The 19,379-nt window shown below is 44.7% G+C and overlaps 1 protein-coding gene across 4 annotated transcripts in view; it reads right to left on the reverse strand.

Moving 5' to 3' along the window:
- The window catches only part of DCLK2 (doublecortin like kinase 2), a 149,170-nt gene that overhangs the window by 115,827 nt on the left and 13,964 nt on the right, over positions 1-19,379 (reverse strand). For all 4 annotated transcript variants that reach the window (XM_055144439.1, XM_055144438.1, XM_055144437.1 and 1 more), the window contains exon 2: positions 5,263-5,597. In XM_055144439.1, the coding sequence (XP_055000414.1) occupies positions 5,263-5,597 (335 nt within the window). The remainder of the gene's footprint in view (positions 1-5,262; positions 5,598-19,379) is intronic.

Below are 19,379 nucleotides of genomic sequence, written 5' to 3' on the forward strand. Positions count from 1 at the left end.
ATATAGTCCCCTGAGCCCCGCCAGGAGTAATTCCTGAATGCATAGCCAGGAGTAACCCCTGAGCATTGCTGGGTGTGACCCCCTCCCCCAAAAAAAAGACTATCCTTAAAACTTTTTAAAGGGGGTTATTATAGAGAAATAATCTTATAAAAACTCAAAATGAACACTTCTCTTTTAAAGATTTACATTAATCTTAAACATAAAGAAATTGTCCAACGTTATTTTCCAAGTAAGATTTAATAGTTATACCTATAACATATCCACAGAAAATAACGAGTTCATCTAGAACTCGAACTTTGCATCCAGAAAAGAAAACTACAGCTTTAAGGACACCTGGCAGGCTGGAAGGAAAAGTACTATAAGTTGTTGCTAGTAAAAATAAAATCTAGGACTGCAGACACAATAGAGAGATAAAAGTGCTTGTCGTGCATATGTCAGACTCGGGGCCCATACCTGGCACCACATATGAGCCCCCCCAGCACCACCAGGAATGAGCCCTGAGCACAGCTGGGTTGGGTCCAAAACCAAAGAAAATAAAATCTTTTTTTTTTCCCCCAAGGAAATCTTTCATTTCAAAATTTAGAAGTATTTTTTTCTCCGTACATGAATAATAATATTTAAATTACAGAAGATATAAACAGTGACAAAAGTGATACTTCTAACATTTTATAGACAGATGCCAAAATTTCAAGGATTGAATCAGAATGTTTAATTTCCATAATGTGATTGAAATCAGTTTTGTTTTCTTTCTCAGTGCCTGGGTTTTTTTTCTACTAAGCAGCATGAGAGAAAGTCAGCAAAACTACTTACAGGCAACTGTAAACTTCTTTCCTTCAGAATTAGTTTTAAAAAAAAAAAACATTATTCCCTTACTTTTTGGTTTCAGCAAAATGGAAAACATGTTCAGAGTTACTTTCCTAAATTTTTCCACTTAATACTATCTTCATCTTAAAAATTCCCCCAAACAAAAATTGCAACGCACATTTCAGCTGGGTTCTATGGGAAGATCGCTGAACAAAAGGTTTTCTACTTTATGGATTCTTGACTGTTCCCAGCAGGCTGACCTCCTGGGTAAGCTGAAAATTCTTATGCATAACTTTGCACCTCGAGTCATTCAGGATGCATTCTTAGAAATCGATTCATAGTTCAAAGAGTAAAAGCATTTACATATTGCTTTCCAGAAGATTTATGAAATGTATACTTTCCAGCATTTTGACAGAATGCCAATTCACAGCATATTTTTTTTCTTTTTAAATTTTTTTAAAATAAATTATTTATTTTTAATTAGTGAATCAACGTGAGGGTACAGTTACACATTTATACATTTTTGTGCTCATGTTTCCCCCATACAGAGTTCGAGAACCCATCCCTTCACCAGTGCCCATTCTCCACCACCAGTAAACCCAGCATCTCTCCCACCCTCCCCAGTCCCGTCTCCCCCCACCCCACACTGACACTGTGGCAGGGTATTCCCTTTTGTTCTCTCTCTCTGATTAGGTGTTGTGGTTTGCAATAAAGGTGTTGAGTGGCCATTGTGTTCAGTCTCTAGTCTATATTCGGCACTCACAGCATATTTTTAATTGATTGACCTTTGGGGCGTGGAACTCAATTAAAATATTAAAAAAAAACATTTCATTGTCTTGAGTCACTGAATATTTTTCCTTCTTAGACAACTAACTGATCCTGGTTCCGTGCTCCAGAGTCACTCCTGGGGGTGACCAAGAGACCACACACAGGGTTCGGGCCACTCAAGCTAAGCTCCAGGCTACCGTGACGGACATCTCTCAGGCCCTGAATTCACTTACACTCATACAAATCAACATATTTCGTGTCTTCTACTAAAGTCTGTTTTATCTTTTCTCCATTTTTCAAATGAAGAGTTTTTTAATATTAACTTTTATAACTCAATATAAAAAAAATCACATTACCCTTGTTAACATCTAGGCGTTTTTGATTTTTATGCTATCCAACCAAGCAACCTTTTCCCTTTGTGATTTCCCCCCTTTATTTATGCTGAGACACTCCTACCTTATTACAACAGAGCTGTTTATATATTATCCTTAGTTCCTCTGTTTCACTTTGACATCTATATTTCAAAAACACCTGGAATTTATTTTTGGTGTAGCAGAAGACTGATGATTTAAGATCTGGTGGCCTAAGAGTTCATTAATCATGATTTCCCAAAACTTCTACCTTATTTTTCCAGATACTTTTAAAAATCATTTTACCAGAAATCCCCCCCCCCCCCCCCGCCAACTGAAAACTCCTCACCCAGACTCTCACTGAGAACGCATGCAGGGCTGGAGAGACAGGTCAGCGGGCCCCCCACAGGAGGCCTTGCCCCTGAGAGACCCAGGCTGGAGCCCATCACCACCAGGGTCTCCTGAGTGCAGAGCCGAAAGCAGCCTGAGAACACTGTCAGTGGCAGTCCACTGCCAAAGATTTTGAAGACGCAACTAAACTACCAATAAAAACCCATAAAAATATGTTTATGAATGCTGAATACTTAAGATTACTAGGCACCCTTCTCTTGAACCCTTTATAAAAATATTTGCAATAATCGGGGGCTGGAGCAATAGCACAGCGGGTAGGGCATTTGCCTTGCACGAGGCCGACCCGGGTTCAATTCCCAGCATCCCATATGGTCCCCTGAGCACCGCCAGGGGTAATTCCTGAGTGCGGAGCCAGGAGTAACCCCTGTGCATCACCAGGTGTGACCCAGAAAGCAAAAAAAAATAATAATAATTAAAAAAGTATATTTGCAATAATCTTATTTATTTGCCAATAAGTGGGCATATTTTAAATAGGAATTTTTTTTATATTGGAGAATTCGCTTTGCATTTTTATTACTAATTTTTTATTCTATGCTAGGGATTGAACCCAGGACTTCACGCATGCAAGGCAAGTACTTTACCACTGAGAAATATATCTCTGGCCCCAAATTATTAAAAATTTTATTGGATATAGATTTGTTTCATTCCTTCAAACACTTCTGTAATATCTTTGTGAGACTGCCAAAGTTACCATGCTTTATCTTCTGAGACCTAAATCATAACGAGTTCTCTCACTAGTCATTCAGTCATTCAGTCCTGTCATACATAAGCCCTGCTTACCACTTTGTTCTTCAATATGTTGCAACTGTTTTCTTTATTCTTCAATAGATATTGTTTTCTTTATTCTGCTATATGCATTATTATTATTCACTATGTTGATGATCTGGGTATGTTTGTGCTTAAGTTAACAGGCTTACATATAAGTATTTCTGTCTGGAAAAATGTGGCGGGGGGGAACCCAGCAGTGCTCAGGGATCACTCCTGGTGCAGGACGCAGGGACCATAAATCAAACGGTCCAATGATTGGGGCACATAAATCAAGCGCCACAAATCAAACCCAGGTCCTTCGTGTGCAAGGCAAACACCCTACCCACTACCCTATCACCCTGGCCCAAATCTGGAACAGTGTTGAAGATAATTTGTAACATAATTACAAAATCTCAATGCATACAATGGTTATTAGATTTTCAACTTAGTTCATTTGCTTATTTCCTGAACAGTTCTCTGCAGACTTTCAAATCTCAGTTTTAATTTTGAAATCTCTGAAATCTTTGAAATTTATAGGCCATTATATTTTCTTCTTTGGCTGGGGGGGCGCAAAGCCACACCCGACAGAGCTCACGGACATCCAGAGCGATGGAACCAGTTTCTGCCACGTGCAACCTGTACTACGGGGCTTGTTGCTACTTATGTTTTGTAACTTAGCATAGTTATGGTTTTCATTTTTCCTTCTGTCATCTATCTTCAACATTAGTCTCTGTATCTCCTGTCTAGCCTGCTCCCCAAGAGTCGGTGATTTATCAAATCTCCTTTTAGTTTTGGGGTCAAATTTATTTCCACATCTTGCAGAACGAATCTTAATCTCTTTTGGGTTTTGCTGCACCATCAATTAACCCAGATTGTAAAGTGTCCATTTCCATGGAGTCATAACAATACCGTGAAATTTTAGAATGCGACATTTTTAGAACGTAAACGGCTATTTGATAATGTTTCAGGAGACAAACAAGAAAGCTGGATTCACTCTTTAGAAAATTCAAAATCTGCATTTTTTTCCCCCAGAAGATACCATTCTCATGTTTTATATGATTAGTCTCAGCACTACATGAGCCAAACACTTCAAAATAAATTATGTTAGAGAAAAGAAATAAAATGGAATGAAGAAACAAGTTGAATGTTGGAAACAATTTTGTTGAAGACAATGCAAACATAAATGATTTAACTTTACTGAAATTAGGCAAAAATGCACTTCAGAGAATCACTCTTTGTCTTTAGGGATGATAATCTAATTGTAGAAAACTCAATAGTCATAAACGAATCCCTCATAAAGCATTCTTGTCATTTGTCCACATTTTTAATCTATTAGATTTTCTGGTATACAGTGACTATAATTTATAATTTGATTCCATTTTCATATTTAATTTTTTTTCAGAAGAGTTATCCAATCATCTCCTACACTGTCCCGTGTGGTATGTATATACGTCTTCCTGTAAAAGTCTTTTCTTGAATGTTCATTTTCCATGTCAGCAGGGAGGGGACACTTTTTTTTTTTTGCTTTTTGGGTCACACCCGGCAATGCACAGGGATCATTCCTGGCTCATGCACTCAGGAATTACCCCTGGCGGTGCTCAGGGGACCATATGGGATGCTGGGATTCGAACCCGGATCGGCCGCGTGCGGGGCAAACGCCCTACCCGCTGTGCTATCACTCCAGCCCCAAGGGGACACTTTTCTAAAGTAGTGCCTTGAATATTCGCTCCTATGGCTTACCCAAACCCATAATGGTGAGACTAGTCAACAGGTGATCTTCTTTATCTTTGCTTTTGGTTTGGGAGCCACGTGCAGCAATGCTCAGGCCTTACTCCTGGCTCTGGACTCAGGAACTCCTCTTAGGAGTGCTTGTGGGGGCCACTGGGCGTGACAGGGAGGGAACCTGGGTCGGCTGCGTGCAAGGCCAATGCCCTACTCACCGTACTCTCTGTTCAACCCACGATCATATCTATAAACGGGGGCATTGCTATAATACACAGACTCCCTCTTCCGCTTACATTTTTCCTTTAGATGTTTACATTTCCTGCCAACGACCACAGAGTCTATGCATTCACAAATCCTTGCACACACAACTCTTAAGGAAGACGACTAGCATCCTTCCGAGCAGGCCACAAAACTCCCACTGTCAAACACGCGAGCCGTGCAACAGGGAGCAGCTTACCTGCTTCCCATCCAGCGTGCAGAGCCTCTTGACCACACCTGAGTCGAGTTTAATGGCTTCGGTGATGTCGGTGAGGACCTGTTCAAAGGAATGAGCAGTCTTCTTATTGAGAAGGATCCGCACGGCCTTCCTGGGCTTCACCCCGCTGCGGATCACAGTCACTAACTTGGGCTTGATGAAATCTTTGCTCTCCTTCACTTCCGCCCTCACGGCGGGGGCAGTGCCCCAGGCTCGGCTGGCCGCGCCCTTGATGTTCACGGACCAGTTGGGGTTAATATTTTTGGTGTAGTCCACTTTACGGAACGGTTCGTTGGATGCACACACGTAGCTCTCGCCTGAAAAGCAAAATAAGCACATTTATTAGCTCGATCACTCCCCCATCCAAATGCTGCAGTGCCAATAAGTTCCCCTACCTCCACCTTCCGCTCTGCTAGCACCATGACTGGTTGGGGATACACAGGAAAGCACTGGGGGAAGATTCCAGAGACCTGGACTCGGTCGCATGTATCACTGGGGAGAGAGAGCGCAGCTCTCAACGGGATGAGCTCTCAGGACTTCCTACTTCTGGAAAATGTATGAATTACTTTTTAGGACGGCGTTCTGGAAGAAATCACTGCATCCCCAAATAATGCATTCGTAGAAAGAAATGAAATTATTTCTCTCCTCCTTCCAATGACAGAGTGCAGTCCGAATTAAAGAGTCATCACCTGTCCGCACCTCGCTAAATCACAGTCAGTTTGAGGTTCATTTATTTGCTCAGTTAATGAATCACTGCATGAACACAGGCAGAGGGCCTGTGAATGCAGCTCACCCAGGTTCTATACCCCGGGGTTCTCTCCCTGGCATCCCACAGGGTCTCCTGAGGCAACCAGGACTGATCCCTGGGCACAAAGTCGGGAGTAAGTGCTGAGCACTGTGAGGTGTGGCCCTAAAACAAATCCAAAACTGCAGGAAGAACCTGACAGCTCAAAGAGACAGCCCTCAGGCAGGTTTTTTTTTCTTTCTGCCTAAGAAGGTCAATGACAGGTCAGGGAGGTGGTACCAAGGGCACAGAGCGGGGCTTTGGAAGTCTGGGATCATTCCCTGGCACTGCATGGCCCCCTGCACACCACCGGAAGCCGCTTTCCAGCCCCCGAATTTAAAAGAATGTGAATTTTATTTTTGTTTTCTGGCCATGCCCAGCAGCATTCAGGGTTCACTCCTGGCTCTGTGCTTAGGGGTCCTTATGGGGTGCCAGGGATCGAACCCAGATGGGCTACATGCAAGGAAAACGCCTTGTTCGCTGTACTCTCTGGCCCAACCATGTGAATTTTAAATGATTAAACACCAGAGATGCGGCTCAATGGTCGAGAGCCACAAGAAAATGATTAAGGGGCTAAAGAGACACAGCCAGATATTGCCCCAAACCAAAAATTATGTAAATAATTAAACAAACTTTTATCTACTATAAACATGAAAGGATGATAAATAATCAAAATGTTTCCATTATTCATCTGCTCTTCTGTTTAATTTTTATTTTAAAATTTTTTAGGGGCCCAAGAGATAGTGCAGCAGGTATAAGGTGCTTGCCTTGCATGTGGCCGACACAGCTTCAATCCCTGGCACCTCATATGGTCCCTCAAGCCCCACCAGGAGTGATCCCTGAACAAAACCACATCTTTTGTACAATTATTTGGTACGGAGCCTCTGGGCTGGAGTGATAGCACAGCGGGTAGGGTTTGCACGTGGCCGACCCAGGTTCGATTCCTCCGTCCCTCTCGGAGAGCCCGGCAAGCTACCAAGAGTATCCCACCCGCACGGCAGAACCTGGCAAGCTACCCATGGCGTATTCGATATGCCAAACACAGTGCAAGTCTCACAATGGAGATGTTACTGGTGCCCGCTCGAGCGAATCGATGAACAATGGGACGACAGTGCTATAGTGCTATGGAGCCTCCAAGTGGCATGTAAAGTGATTCTCAAACAACCTCAGTGAAGTTCTATGCTCAGTCCTGAGGGGCTGGGGATTACGGCGGCTGCCAGGGTGCTAGCCCTTCCAGGCAACATTCGGGGGTGCTGGGTGGCCCCTCCAGGACTGACCCACTGATGCTTGGGACCCGGTGTGCAGACTGAGCTGGGGATCAAACCCAGGCAGCGACAAGCAGGGCAGGCGCCAAGGTCTGGACTAGCTCTCCATCCCCTGCTGAGGGGGGTACATTTTTTTCCATGTCTTTATTATTATTATTGTTGTTGTTGTTGTTGTTATTATTGAATCACATGCACTGCAAGCTATTTAATATTAAGTTTCAGAAACACAATGACCCAACCCCAGTCCCTTCACCAGTGTCCACCTCCCTCCACCCCTGGCCCCAGTTTCTCTCCCACCCGGAGCCTGCCTCTATGGCAGGTATTTTCCTGTCCCCCGCCCCTAGCCCCACTGTCCTAGTGTCCCCTTCCGTAATTTATCCCCGCCCCAGCGCCTTGCCTCCTGCTGAAATCCAGCTCTCCTGCTCTTCGATTCTCTTGCTTTGGGGCACTTGTTATTCCCCTACCAAGTTTCCTTATATCCTACAAATGAGAGAAATGTGTCCGTCCCTCTTTTACTGACAATACTCAACATGCTCAACATGATACTCTCCAGATCCACCCACAGGGCAGCAAAAACAGATTATATTTTTCCTAATGGCCGTGTAGTATTTCATTGTATACATGGACTATCCTGTTTAGTTTTTAATAAGTTAAACATAAATAGTATCCTATTGTCAATTGGTTTATGGATTTGATGCCATCAATTCTGTCATAAAATCATCTTAAGATAAATTTTCATAATAAGTTGGAAAATCATAATTTTTCTTTCCAGAGACTCAAAAGTCTCAACTTTTTGGTAAACAAGGTAAGAGGATTACACTAGATTTTTCTTCTAAAATATTTTCCAACTTAAGAACCCAATTTTTTTTCACACATTCAGTACAATAGAGCCATTCTTAAGATAATAATTATATTATGCAAGCCTTAAATGCTTAGAATACAGTGAAGGGGACTTCCTAAGGAAAATATATTAAATATATTTCATGATAATCAGGATGTTTTTAACATACTGATTTATGGAGAACTAACTGACTCCCAAAGGAATATGAATGATGCACGCAACATTCAGATCAAATATACAGAAAGAAGGGTCTAAGAAGAAGAGTAATGCCTTATTTAAAGGTATCATTAGAAATACATAAATAAATAAAATGATATAATTAGGCCAATCTCCAAAAAAACTAGGGATCCAGAGGTTTAAATGTTGTTTCTCCACCAAGTAATAAGAAATCTGACCCAACCACCAGCACTTGGATAAACAGCTGAAAAATCTCAAACTCATCTCTCCCAGTGTAATCATCTCGGAAAATGGCATATGATACCCAAAACAGCTTCAATCTTAGCAAAAACAGAAGAATATATTACATGTGAGTATGATTTAATTGTATTAAGAAAGAAATTTTCATATAGAATATTTCACTATTTTACATATAAAAATATAATTGTATGTTCTGTTCTGATGCAAAATATTAAGGTGAGGGGAAAGAAGAGGAATCTAAGAAGAGATTCTTTGGCAGCGTGGGGGGAGGTGTTCTGAGGCCACACTTGACGGACAGGGGCAATTCTTGGCTTGGTGCATGCGGGTGACTCCTGGCAATGCTCAGGAAGTATATGGTGCCTGACACTTGAATGCAGAACAAGTGTGGCTCCCCCACCTCTGCCCCTCCCCCCCAGTCATCTCTTCAGCACCAAGAGAAGCATTTTTGCACAGGGGCCATACCCATAGAACTTCTGATCCTGGGCCACCCCATGGCGTAAGGAGGTCACATTCTGGGGCTCTCCTGAAGTCATATCTCTGCCACAAGAATGAGTTTTGTTTCATTTCATTTAGGGGTCCCACCCTGCCGTGCCCAGTGCCTACTCCTGCCTTCTGGTATCAGGGATCACTCCTTGCAGGGTTTGGGGTCTTGGGGACCGAGCTTAAGTCGGCCTACTTAGACTATCACTCTGGCCACTGACAGTGATTTTCTTTTTTTTAAACTGGGGGGGCGGAATTAGTTCATTGAAATAAAGTCCTTCTGGGAGAAAAGACGAGTGAAATAAAGAGCGAATTTCATGTATTAAATATCCTTAGCTATCCTTTGTCGTTCCAGTTCATGTTCCACTGACACATCAACCAGGGAAATTGTCTTTTACATTTACTTGTGCTTGCCCCTTTACATGGATTAAGAATGTCAGAAAGCAAATAGGGAAAGGAAACCTCCATCTCAACCGGTCTTCCTGTGGTTAGAGATACATTTTCATTTCCCCTCTCTTCTCCTTCCCCACCCTCGCGCTTTCCCGTGGAAGGTATACAGATGGCGGGCAGGCATGTGGAAAGATGTTCATCACCTCTTACTGCGAGGGAAGCGCAAGCCAAAACCGCAGGGAGCTGGAACCTCCCGACACTTAGCCTGACTCGTCTCACGACGACAAAATGGTCAGTGCTGGCAGGGATGTGGGTAAGGAGCGCGCGCACGTGGCAGGCAGAGATGCATACTGACACGGGCACTAGAGGAACAGCATGAAACTGCTCCCACAGAGCACAGGTACCACAGGCGCCAACTATCCCATCTCTGGGTTCATCAGAACAAAACTGAAAATTCCAGAACACACGGGGCAAAAGTGGTAGCACAGCGGCTAAGGCACTTGCCTGGCAGGCAGCCGACCCAGGTTCAATCCCAGGCACCCCAGATGGTCTCCCAGCCCCACCAGAAGTGATCCCTGAGAGCAGAGCCAGGAGTAAGGCCTGAGCACCACCAGGTGCGCACCCACCCTAAAAATATTCGTACCCCTATGTTCACTGCCTTGTAGCCTATATCTTGTAGCCTATTTCTCCCTCTGGGAGAAACTGGCAATCTTTTGAGAGTTTCCTGCCCACATGGGACAGCCTTGCAAGCTTTCCATGGTGTATTCATATGCTAAATCCATTAACAAGCTGGATCTCATTCCCCTGACCCTGAAAGAGCCCCCAGTGCAACATCGACATCATTAGAAGGGCCAAGTCGAGATAGACTTCTAAGATCTCAAGGAAAGGATGAAATGAAAGGTTACTGAGCCCACCCAAGAAATCAGTGATTAACGGGATTTCATGATCGTGATTGTGATGTTCACTGCAGCACCAATGTTTACAGCACTCAAGGTATGGAACCGTCGATGTAAAAATAAATAAGGAATAAGTATGTGGCCTACACACCATGGAACACTACTTACTCAACAACAGGAACATCAGAGAGAGATGTGAGGGGGCTGGGCACAGCACACGCTTTACCCGATGGCAGCCTGCAGCCAATCCCAGCACCGCACGGATCCTGGAGCCCAGAGAGAGCAAGCCACCAGCGCAGTCAGGCCCCGAGCACTGCCAGGCATGGCTCAGGAGCGAGCAAAGAGAAAAGACAAAATCTTGCGACAAGGGTAGACTTTGAGAATATTAGGCACAGTGAAATAACTCATCTGTGGAAGATGCAAATGAATAAGACAAAGCAAAACAGGCAACAAACAGGTGGTTACTGAAAGGGCAGGGACTGGAGTGGGTGAGAGTGAGAGGCCTGCTGAGAGAGGAAAATAAAATCTTTGGATGATGACCATAAAACTGTCAGGAGTACCATGCGATGCACCTGCAACTTAGACAACACTACAAGCCAAAGTAATTTTATTTTCACCTGAGGGCCACACCTGAAATAAAATTTTCTTTTTTTTTTGGGGCGACACTCAGTGCTTAATCTGGCTCTGTGCTCAGGGATCACTTTTGACAAAGCTTGGGGGATCATATGAGGTGCCATGGATCAAACTCAGGTCAACCCCATCCAAGGCAGATACCCTACATGCTTTACTATCACTCTAGGCCCTCCAATGTTATTTTTATCCCTTCCTTCCTTCCTTCCTTCCTTCCTTCCTTCCTTCCTTCCTTCCTTCCTTCCTTCCTTCCTTCCTTCCTTCCTTCCATCCTTCCTTCCTTCCTTCCTCCCTTCCTCCCTTCCTTTCTTCGTTTTCTTTCTTTTTCTTTATTCCTTTCTCTTTCTTTCTTTCTTTCTTTCTTTCTTTCTTTCTTTCTTTCTTTCTTTCTTTCTTTCTTTCTTTCTTTCTTTCTTTCTTTCTTTCTTTCTTTCTTTCTTTCTTTTCTTCCTTCCTCCCTCCTTTCCTTCCTTCCTTCCTTCCTTCCTCTCCTTTCCTTCCTTCCTTCCTTCCTTCCTTCCTTCCTTCCTTCCTTCCTTCCTTCCTTCCTCCCTCCTTTCTTTCCTTCATTCCTTTCTTCCTCCCTCCTTTCTTTCCTTCCTTCCTTCTTTCCTTTCTTCCTTCCTTCCTCCCTCCCTCCTTTCTTTCCTTCCTTCTTTCCTTCCTCCCTCCCTCCTTTCTTTCCTTCCTTCCTTTCCTTTCTTCCTTCCTTCCTCCCTCCCTCCTTTCTTTCCTTCCTTCTTTCCTTCCTCCCTCCCTCCTTTCTTTCCTTCCTTCCTTCTTTCCTTCCTCCCTCCCTCCTTTCTTCTTTCCTCCCTCCCTTCCTTCTTTCCTCCCTCCCTACCTCCCTCCCTCCCTTCCTTCCTTTCTTTCTCCTTCCCTCCCTTCCTTTCTTTCTCATTCCCTCCCTCCCTCCCTCCCTCCCTTCCTTCCTTCCTTCCTTCCTTCCTTCCTTCCTTCCTTCCTTCCTTCCTTCCTTTTCTTCCTTCCTTCCTCCTTCCCTCCGTCGCTCCCTTCCTTCCTCCCTCCCTTCCTCCCTCCCTCCCTCGCTTCCTTCCTTTCTTCTTTTTGGGGCACACCCAGTGGAGCTCAGGGCTTACTCTTCTCTCTGTGCTCAGAGATTACTGCTGATTCTTTCTCTCTCTCTCTTGGATCATTCCTGAAAATGCTCAGATGAAGGTACTCAGATGACTGTATGCAGTTCCAGAAGTGGAACCCAAGTTGGGTGTGGGCAAAGCAAGCACCTTACCCATGCAATGCTATCTCCTCAGCTCCTTGATAAACTTTATTAGTGTGTATTACATTATGAAAGAAATTGTCTAAATGCCAGAGGATAGTACAAGAGGTAAGGCACCTGCCTTGCATGCCCATGACCCGGCTCAATCCCTGGAAATGCACATGGTTCCCCAAGCTCTGCCAGGGGTCACTCTTGAGCCCAGCATCAGGAATAGCCCCTGAGCTTTAATGAGTAAGACCCCCAAACCCAACCCTTGCCCCCCAAGAATTTTAAACTTACCAGTAAAATTGTACTTACCAAGACAAGACTAAGATCTCATTAAAAAAAAAAAAATTAGAGCTGCAGGCCAGAGAGATAGTTCAACTGGCTGGAGCAGAAACTGTGCATGAAGGAGGCCTCAATTCAATCACCTGCACTGCAAAGTCTCCCAGACAGCACCAGGGCTGTCGGAGCCAGGTCCAGGCCCTAACCACGGCCGGAAGTGAATCCCCCCCAAACACAAAGGTGAAAGAAATGAGAGCTGGAGGTTGGGAAGAGCACCCAAAGGACCGCAGCCCATGCTGTGCATGGGGGAGGCCGGGGTCCAGCCCAGGGTGTGGCCCGGTCACCTGAGCATCATGCTCCTGAGAAACGCCCCAGGTTTAAGCCAGCCTCAAACCAAAATGCGTAATAGAACATTAGGGTCAAAGGGGGCGAGTAAGTTTGTCTGTGCCACTATTACTTATGAGTATATCACACGGCTTTATGGACAACTAAAGTGATCCCTGAAGTCAGGACTCATCTGACGTTCTCAGCTACACCCAACGTTGGTGGTTACAAGTGTTCTGATATTCAGTCTTCTGATATTATCAGTCTAATAATCAGACATCCTCCTGCGGGACCAAAGTCCACAGAATTCAGAGTGAACTGTCACTCTGAAAATCTACATCGACAGGAATATGAGGTCACCAATATAATACCCAACATCTACCTCCTATTCTCAAAGGCTCACCATGCTTCTTCACCAATGACAGCTGTCTCATCTAGTCTATCTTCCTTAAAAGTAATATTTAATGAGAAACACTAATCATAAATTTGTTCTAGTTCTAATAGCGCCAGATACAGAGCTGGTTCTTGCTTCCTAAGATCCTCCTCAAAAGGATCCCATGTCCCATGGTAACCTACGCTGAGTAACTAGCCAAACCTTGTCAAGCATGCCCACGTTCCCAGTGGTCACTGCTGCAAAGCTCTGCAATATGCTCTCACTCTTATCCCCTCCCACTCACCCTCTCCTGTTCTTAGAGAACAGAGGTAAGGAGCTGGGGGTGAGGAGGAGAACCATTTTGCAAACGATGCTCATGTGAAAATCACATCAAAAGTGAACTTGCTCTCTGCCTGGGAGGCTGTTTAGAAAGATAAGTGGCATACAACTTAGCTCTTTCCAAGTGTGGTATGGAACAGGAAACCTTTGTTCTCTTTAATACTCTTTCCAGTGGGGTGGCTAAGATTTCCTCCTACTGGCATGTGTTTCAACACCCTTTGCACCACTTCATATTCAGCAAGTTAAAAAAGCATAAGTGTCTACATATACACAACACATCCTGAGCTTTGTTCACCACTAAACGCTCACCATGAAACAAATGAACTTTTCCCGATGATAGAGGCTATTAAAACCAAGGAATTTGCTCATCTTCTCCTGAAACCATAATCCCTACAAATATTTTTTTTTCTCACCTGTCACAACCCTACTCAACATGAAGTCCCTCTACCAGAACCTGGGTCTTTCCCTTCCTTCGTGCTGATATTTCAGGAACATTTTTCTCTCTGTTTAACTATACAACTTCTCTAAGGGGTATGGACAAGTGTCTACCACTTTCCTTACACACACACACACACACACACACACACATACACACTCTTTCCCCTTTTCATTCTTCCTCCCACTTTACCAACCATGCCACCGGCTTCCATTCATTGCCATATTTTCCCGTGTCCTGACCCACTATTTCCTAATCCAGTGCAGTGTCCATTTGCTCCCTGAGCTGCAGGGGCTGACACGCTGCCCACTCACACACAGGCACTTCTTTCGATCTGCCAAATGCTAAGCACATCGTTCTAATTTCACTCGGTGTCTCCTGATGGTGCTGGACATCTGCTATGATTCTCTTCCTAGAAATCCTTCTTTCCTTTACTTCCAAGATCGAATTTCTTTGGGTTCATATCTTTTTCTTGGTCTGGTTGTTTTCAGGCTAGACCCAGCAGTGCTCAGGGTCTGTAACTGGCTCTGCACTCAGGGAACATTTCTGGTGAGGCTCCGGGGATGCACGTGGTGCTAGGACTCTTGCTTTGGTTCACCTCTAGTTTTTTAACCTCCTATTTTGGTTTGATTGTTCCCTCTTGCCTGCCACCCCACACAGTCACCCACTTGGGTACTGGCTGTCATGCTGAGATTCTCCCCGTGCGGCCGCACCATCTCTCTGTAGTTCCAACTACCAGCCACATCATGAGGACTCAAACACTGAAGAATCGCCGATGCAGTGTACATTTCTTTTTTTTTTTTTTTGCTTTTAGGGTCACACCCGGCGATGCACAGGGGTTACTCCTGGCTCTGCACTCAGGAATTACCCCTGGCCGTGCTCAGTGGACCATATGGGATGCTGGAAATCGAACCCAGGTCGGCCGCGTGCAAGGCAAATGCCCTATCCGCTGTGCTATCGCTCCAGCCCCTGCAGTGTATATTTCTTGATTTCAGCTGCAAATGATTTTGCCATGAGAAAATCTACAATGCTATAGGTTTGAAATAAACTTCCCCATCACTACTACCACAAGTCCCCCACCTTTCTTGAATGAAACCATCCCCTATACAAGACCCCTATAAGAATCAAGATTCCTAGTTCCCTCTTCCCAAAATGAGTGGAACTGGCAAAACTGTTGACTTTGGTCTAACACCCCAGTTTGTAGCCAGCAGTGCTCAGGAGCTACTCCTGGCTTGGTGCTTGGTGGTAACTCCCTGAGTTGCTGTGCCAGGTAGAGACCCCGGACTCTCAGCATGCAAAGCAAGTGCCCCAGCCTGTCACGCCATCTCTCTGGTCCTCACCAACGCTGGAATGATCCCTTTTTGGTCCTGTGTGCTTTCATTTCTCCCTGAATTCGAGGAATTAAGCTCCCTACACAGGACCTCACTACCTCATCTCCCATACAGCCATCAAAGCACAGCAGGTAGGTAGGGTGTTTTCCTTGCACACGGCCGGCCCAGATTTAATTCCTCCATCCCTTTCGGAGAGCCCAGCAAGCTACGGAGAATATCCCGCCTACACGGCAGAGCCTGGCAAGGTACTTGTGGCATATTTGTATGCCAAAAACAGTAACAAGTCTCACAATGGAGACATTACTGGTGCCCGCTCGAGCACACTGATGAACAACGGGACTATAGTGCTACACTGCTAAGTCGATCCGATATTTTTACCTGCTTCCCAGCCTGTAAAATAAAAGCACCCTCCCTAGCACAGTGCCTACTTCTAGCTTCATTTCCCACAGGTTCCTGAAGTTAGTGTCAGACCTGTACATGTGCAATTTCCTTTCAAACTCATCATGCCATCTTATTCTCATTTCTTCTCGCATGCTTGAAATAACTACCCTTCTCCTCCTCCTCCTCCTCCTCCTCCTCTTCCTCCTCCTCCTCCTCCTCCTCCTCCTACTCTTCCTCCTCCTCCTCCTCCTCCTCCTCCACCTTTCCTCCCCCGCCTCCCTCTTAGTCACTGGCCCATCAAGAGTAATTCTCCTTGGCAGGGAGGTAAAGCAATCGAACTTCCCTCATTGCTGAAGAGTGTGAGTTGGTTCAGTCACTCGGGAAAATAGGCTAGCAGTATCTGGCAGTGAGTTGACAACACACCAGATATAACCCAGGAATCGACCTCCAGAAAATATCACGGAGGGGCCAGAGAGACAGCGCCACAGGCTGGAGCACATGCCTCCATGTAGAAAGTACCACTTGGTTTCTCAAGCACCACCAGGAAGAACATAATCAATATTTTTTCAATCATGGCCCAAAAATCAAAAAATATTTTGTTTGGCTGGAGCAATGGTACAGCGGTGGAACACTTGCCTTGCATGAGGTCAACCGAGGTTCAATCCCTGGCATCCCATAATCCCATCACCCTGTGCACCAAAAGGAGAAATTCCTGAGTGCAGAGCCAAGAGTAACCTCTGAGTATTGCTGGAAGTGGCCCCCAAACAAAAACAAACAGATAAGAAAATATGCTATAAAAAAATAATGCATTTAGAGATCTCTAAGAACACACATGCATGTGTTTATATATTTTCAATCATGCAAAAATTTTAATAGCTAAAGAACATTTTGGGTTTTTTTTTTTCAACCTGGGTTGGGGGTGCTCAACCAGCAGTGCTCAGGGCTTACTCTGGGCTGAGGGGTCACTCCTGGTGAACTTGGGGAACCAGACGGGTTGCCAGTGATTGAGCCTGGGTCGGCAGACACCCTAGCTACTGTGCTATCACTCCAGCCCCTAGCTAACAATGTAAAGTCCCTATAGTTAAAAATGTAGTTTAACTATTAAAACATTTAAAATATAAATTTACACTTAGGAATTATAAACAACTATGTGCAATTTCCTATGGTTGGAAATTCACTGGTTTGGGTGGTTTTCAGGGCTTACTTAAGGAACACTCGCAGGCGTACTTGGGGGACGGTATGTGTGCCATGGAGTGGACCCAGGTCAGCGGCATTCGAGGCAAGAGCCTTCACTCGCTTAGCCCACTGATACCTCTCTGGCCTCCTAGCTGGAAATTCAACAACAGCACATTTTACCTAAGTATCTTCCAGTTACTATTAGAGCATAAACAGAACGAGCAGATCTGTTAACGCTGTTAGTGTACCAGTTACATTAACTATCTGATCCCACTAATTAGTTTGTAATTATAAACTATTTGGACATTTTTGGCAGAAATTCCATTACTTGGACATTGACGCTATACCTAAATTTTGAAGCAGATGCAAAGAGTGAAGTTTATAATCAAAAGAACAATTTGCTGAAAAGCCTAAGGTGCAAGGACTCTTCACACTAAAGAAAAGGTCGCCACACACAAACACGAACAGAAACTAGGATGAAGAGGAAAGAAGAACACGGTGTCATTTAGGAAGGTGAATTCATTCACTCTTCTCTCCTCGCTTCCACTTTCCTTGCAGTTCTCTCTCTCCTTCCCCTCTCTCTCCTTCCTGTTCCTTTTTCTTCCCTTTTATGTGCAGGGGATAAAACCCAGGGACTCCCACATGCGAGGCAAGTGCCATACTGCTGAATAATATTCCCCAGTCCCCTTGAAGTCTTTTTGTTTATTTGGTTGTTTATTTTTGTTTTTGTTTTTTGTCTTTGTTTTTTGGAGGGGGAGGCATACCTTGAAGTGCCCAGGAGTTACTTCTGCTTTTGCACTAAGAATTACTCTTGACAGTGCTCAGGGGACTATATGGGATGCTGGTAACCTAGCCCGGGTCAGCCGCATGCAAAGCAAGCACTCTATACCCCATACTATCATTCTAGTGCCTAAAGTCTTTCTTGACTTCCAAAACTATGAGGAGGAAAAAAAAATAATGACTTTCCAGAGGTCACAGTTCAGGTATTCTGAATATACAAGGAAGTTCGCTATTTTTCATCTAGTGCTGCGTATCTTATGGGGTACACTACAATGTGCATTTCTGCATCTAAAGCACATCAGAGACGAGTTCCCACGCCCAGATGGTTAAGAAAAACACAGGGTGAGGAAAGGCCTGCTCTACTATCCTGCTGTAACAAACAACTTAATTGGGTTTTCTCACCAAGCTACACAGTGCCCAGAATTTCAACGTATGGCATGACAAAGGGCATTCCCTGGCACCAGCGTCGCTCACACACAGCATTCACTTGCTCGCTCTCTGGGGCCGGGTTGCTGCAAAGGAATAGAATGGCCTTTCCTCCAGGCAACTGCTAAGGATCCTCTTCTTCCAGCACACAGGAAGACCAGAGGCTGAAACCAGCCAGCCCCTACAGCCACACCCGGCCGAGCCCTCGCCCGCCCTCCCCTAAGAAAGGAGCACAAACGCGACTTAGAACATATGAAGATCTTGCTAAGCGAAATGAGTCAGAAAAAGAGGGACAGACTTAGAATGACTGCACTCATTTGTAGAATATAAAATAACATAATATGAGACTGACACCCAAGGACAGTAGATACAGGGCCAGGAATATTGCTTCATAGTTGGAAGCCTGTCTCATGAGCTGGGGGAGAAGGCAGCTGGGATAAAGAAGGGATCACTAAGACAAGGATGGTTGGAGGAATTGTTCGGGATGGGAGATGCGTGCTGAAAGCAGATAAAGGACCAAACATGACGGCCTCTCAGATCCTTATTGCAAACCCTAATGCCCAAAAGGAGAGAGAGAGAGAGTATGGGGGAAATTGTCTGTCATAGAGGCAGGGGGAGGGTTGGAAAGGGGAGGGTCTACTGGGGTCATTGGTGGTAGAGAATGTGCACTGGTGGGGGGATGGGTGTTTGATCATTGTATGACTGAAACTCAAACATCAAAGTTTTGTAATTGTATCTCACAGTGATTCAATTAAAAAAAATATGAAGATCTATGAAGAGTTATCTCCATAAACACCTGCTTCAGTGCTGCAATTTCCCATCCCCCCCAATTTTTTTTCTTTTAGCTTTTGGGCCATACCTGGTGATGCTCAGGGGTGACTCCTAGCAGGGGCCAAAGGCTCACGCGATGCTGGGGATTGAACCAAGGCTCGCAGCCTTCAAGATAAGTGCCCCAACTCCTGTGCTCTCTCTCACTCCAGAAGAAAGTTAAATTGAGGTCAAGAAAATGAAGTGAACATAAAATCAAAAATCCTACTCACTAACCAAAAACTCTGAAATCTCTTTCACCCCCCTGCAAAAACACCCTAGCTATTATCCCAGTAGGATCACCTGTCTTTCGCTGCACCCAGAGCTCAGCGTGCTCCCCGTCTACAGAACCCGCTAAGGCCAATTTTAATTCTCTGCTTATTTTGATAAACACATTTGAAGTGTATATTTCATAGGACTAGAGCGATAGCACAGTGGGTAGGGCGTTTGCCTTGCACACAGCTGACCTGGGTTCGATTCCTCCGTCCCTCTCAGAGAGACTGGCAAGCTACCTAGAGTATT

Source organism: Sorex araneus, chromosome 7 (assembly GCF_027595985.1).
Source record: "Sorex araneus isolate mSorAra2 chromosome 7, mSorAra2.pri, whole genome shotgun sequence".
Classification (NCBI taxonomy): Eukaryota; Metazoa; Chordata; class Mammalia; order Eulipotyphla; family Soricidae; genus Sorex; species Sorex araneus.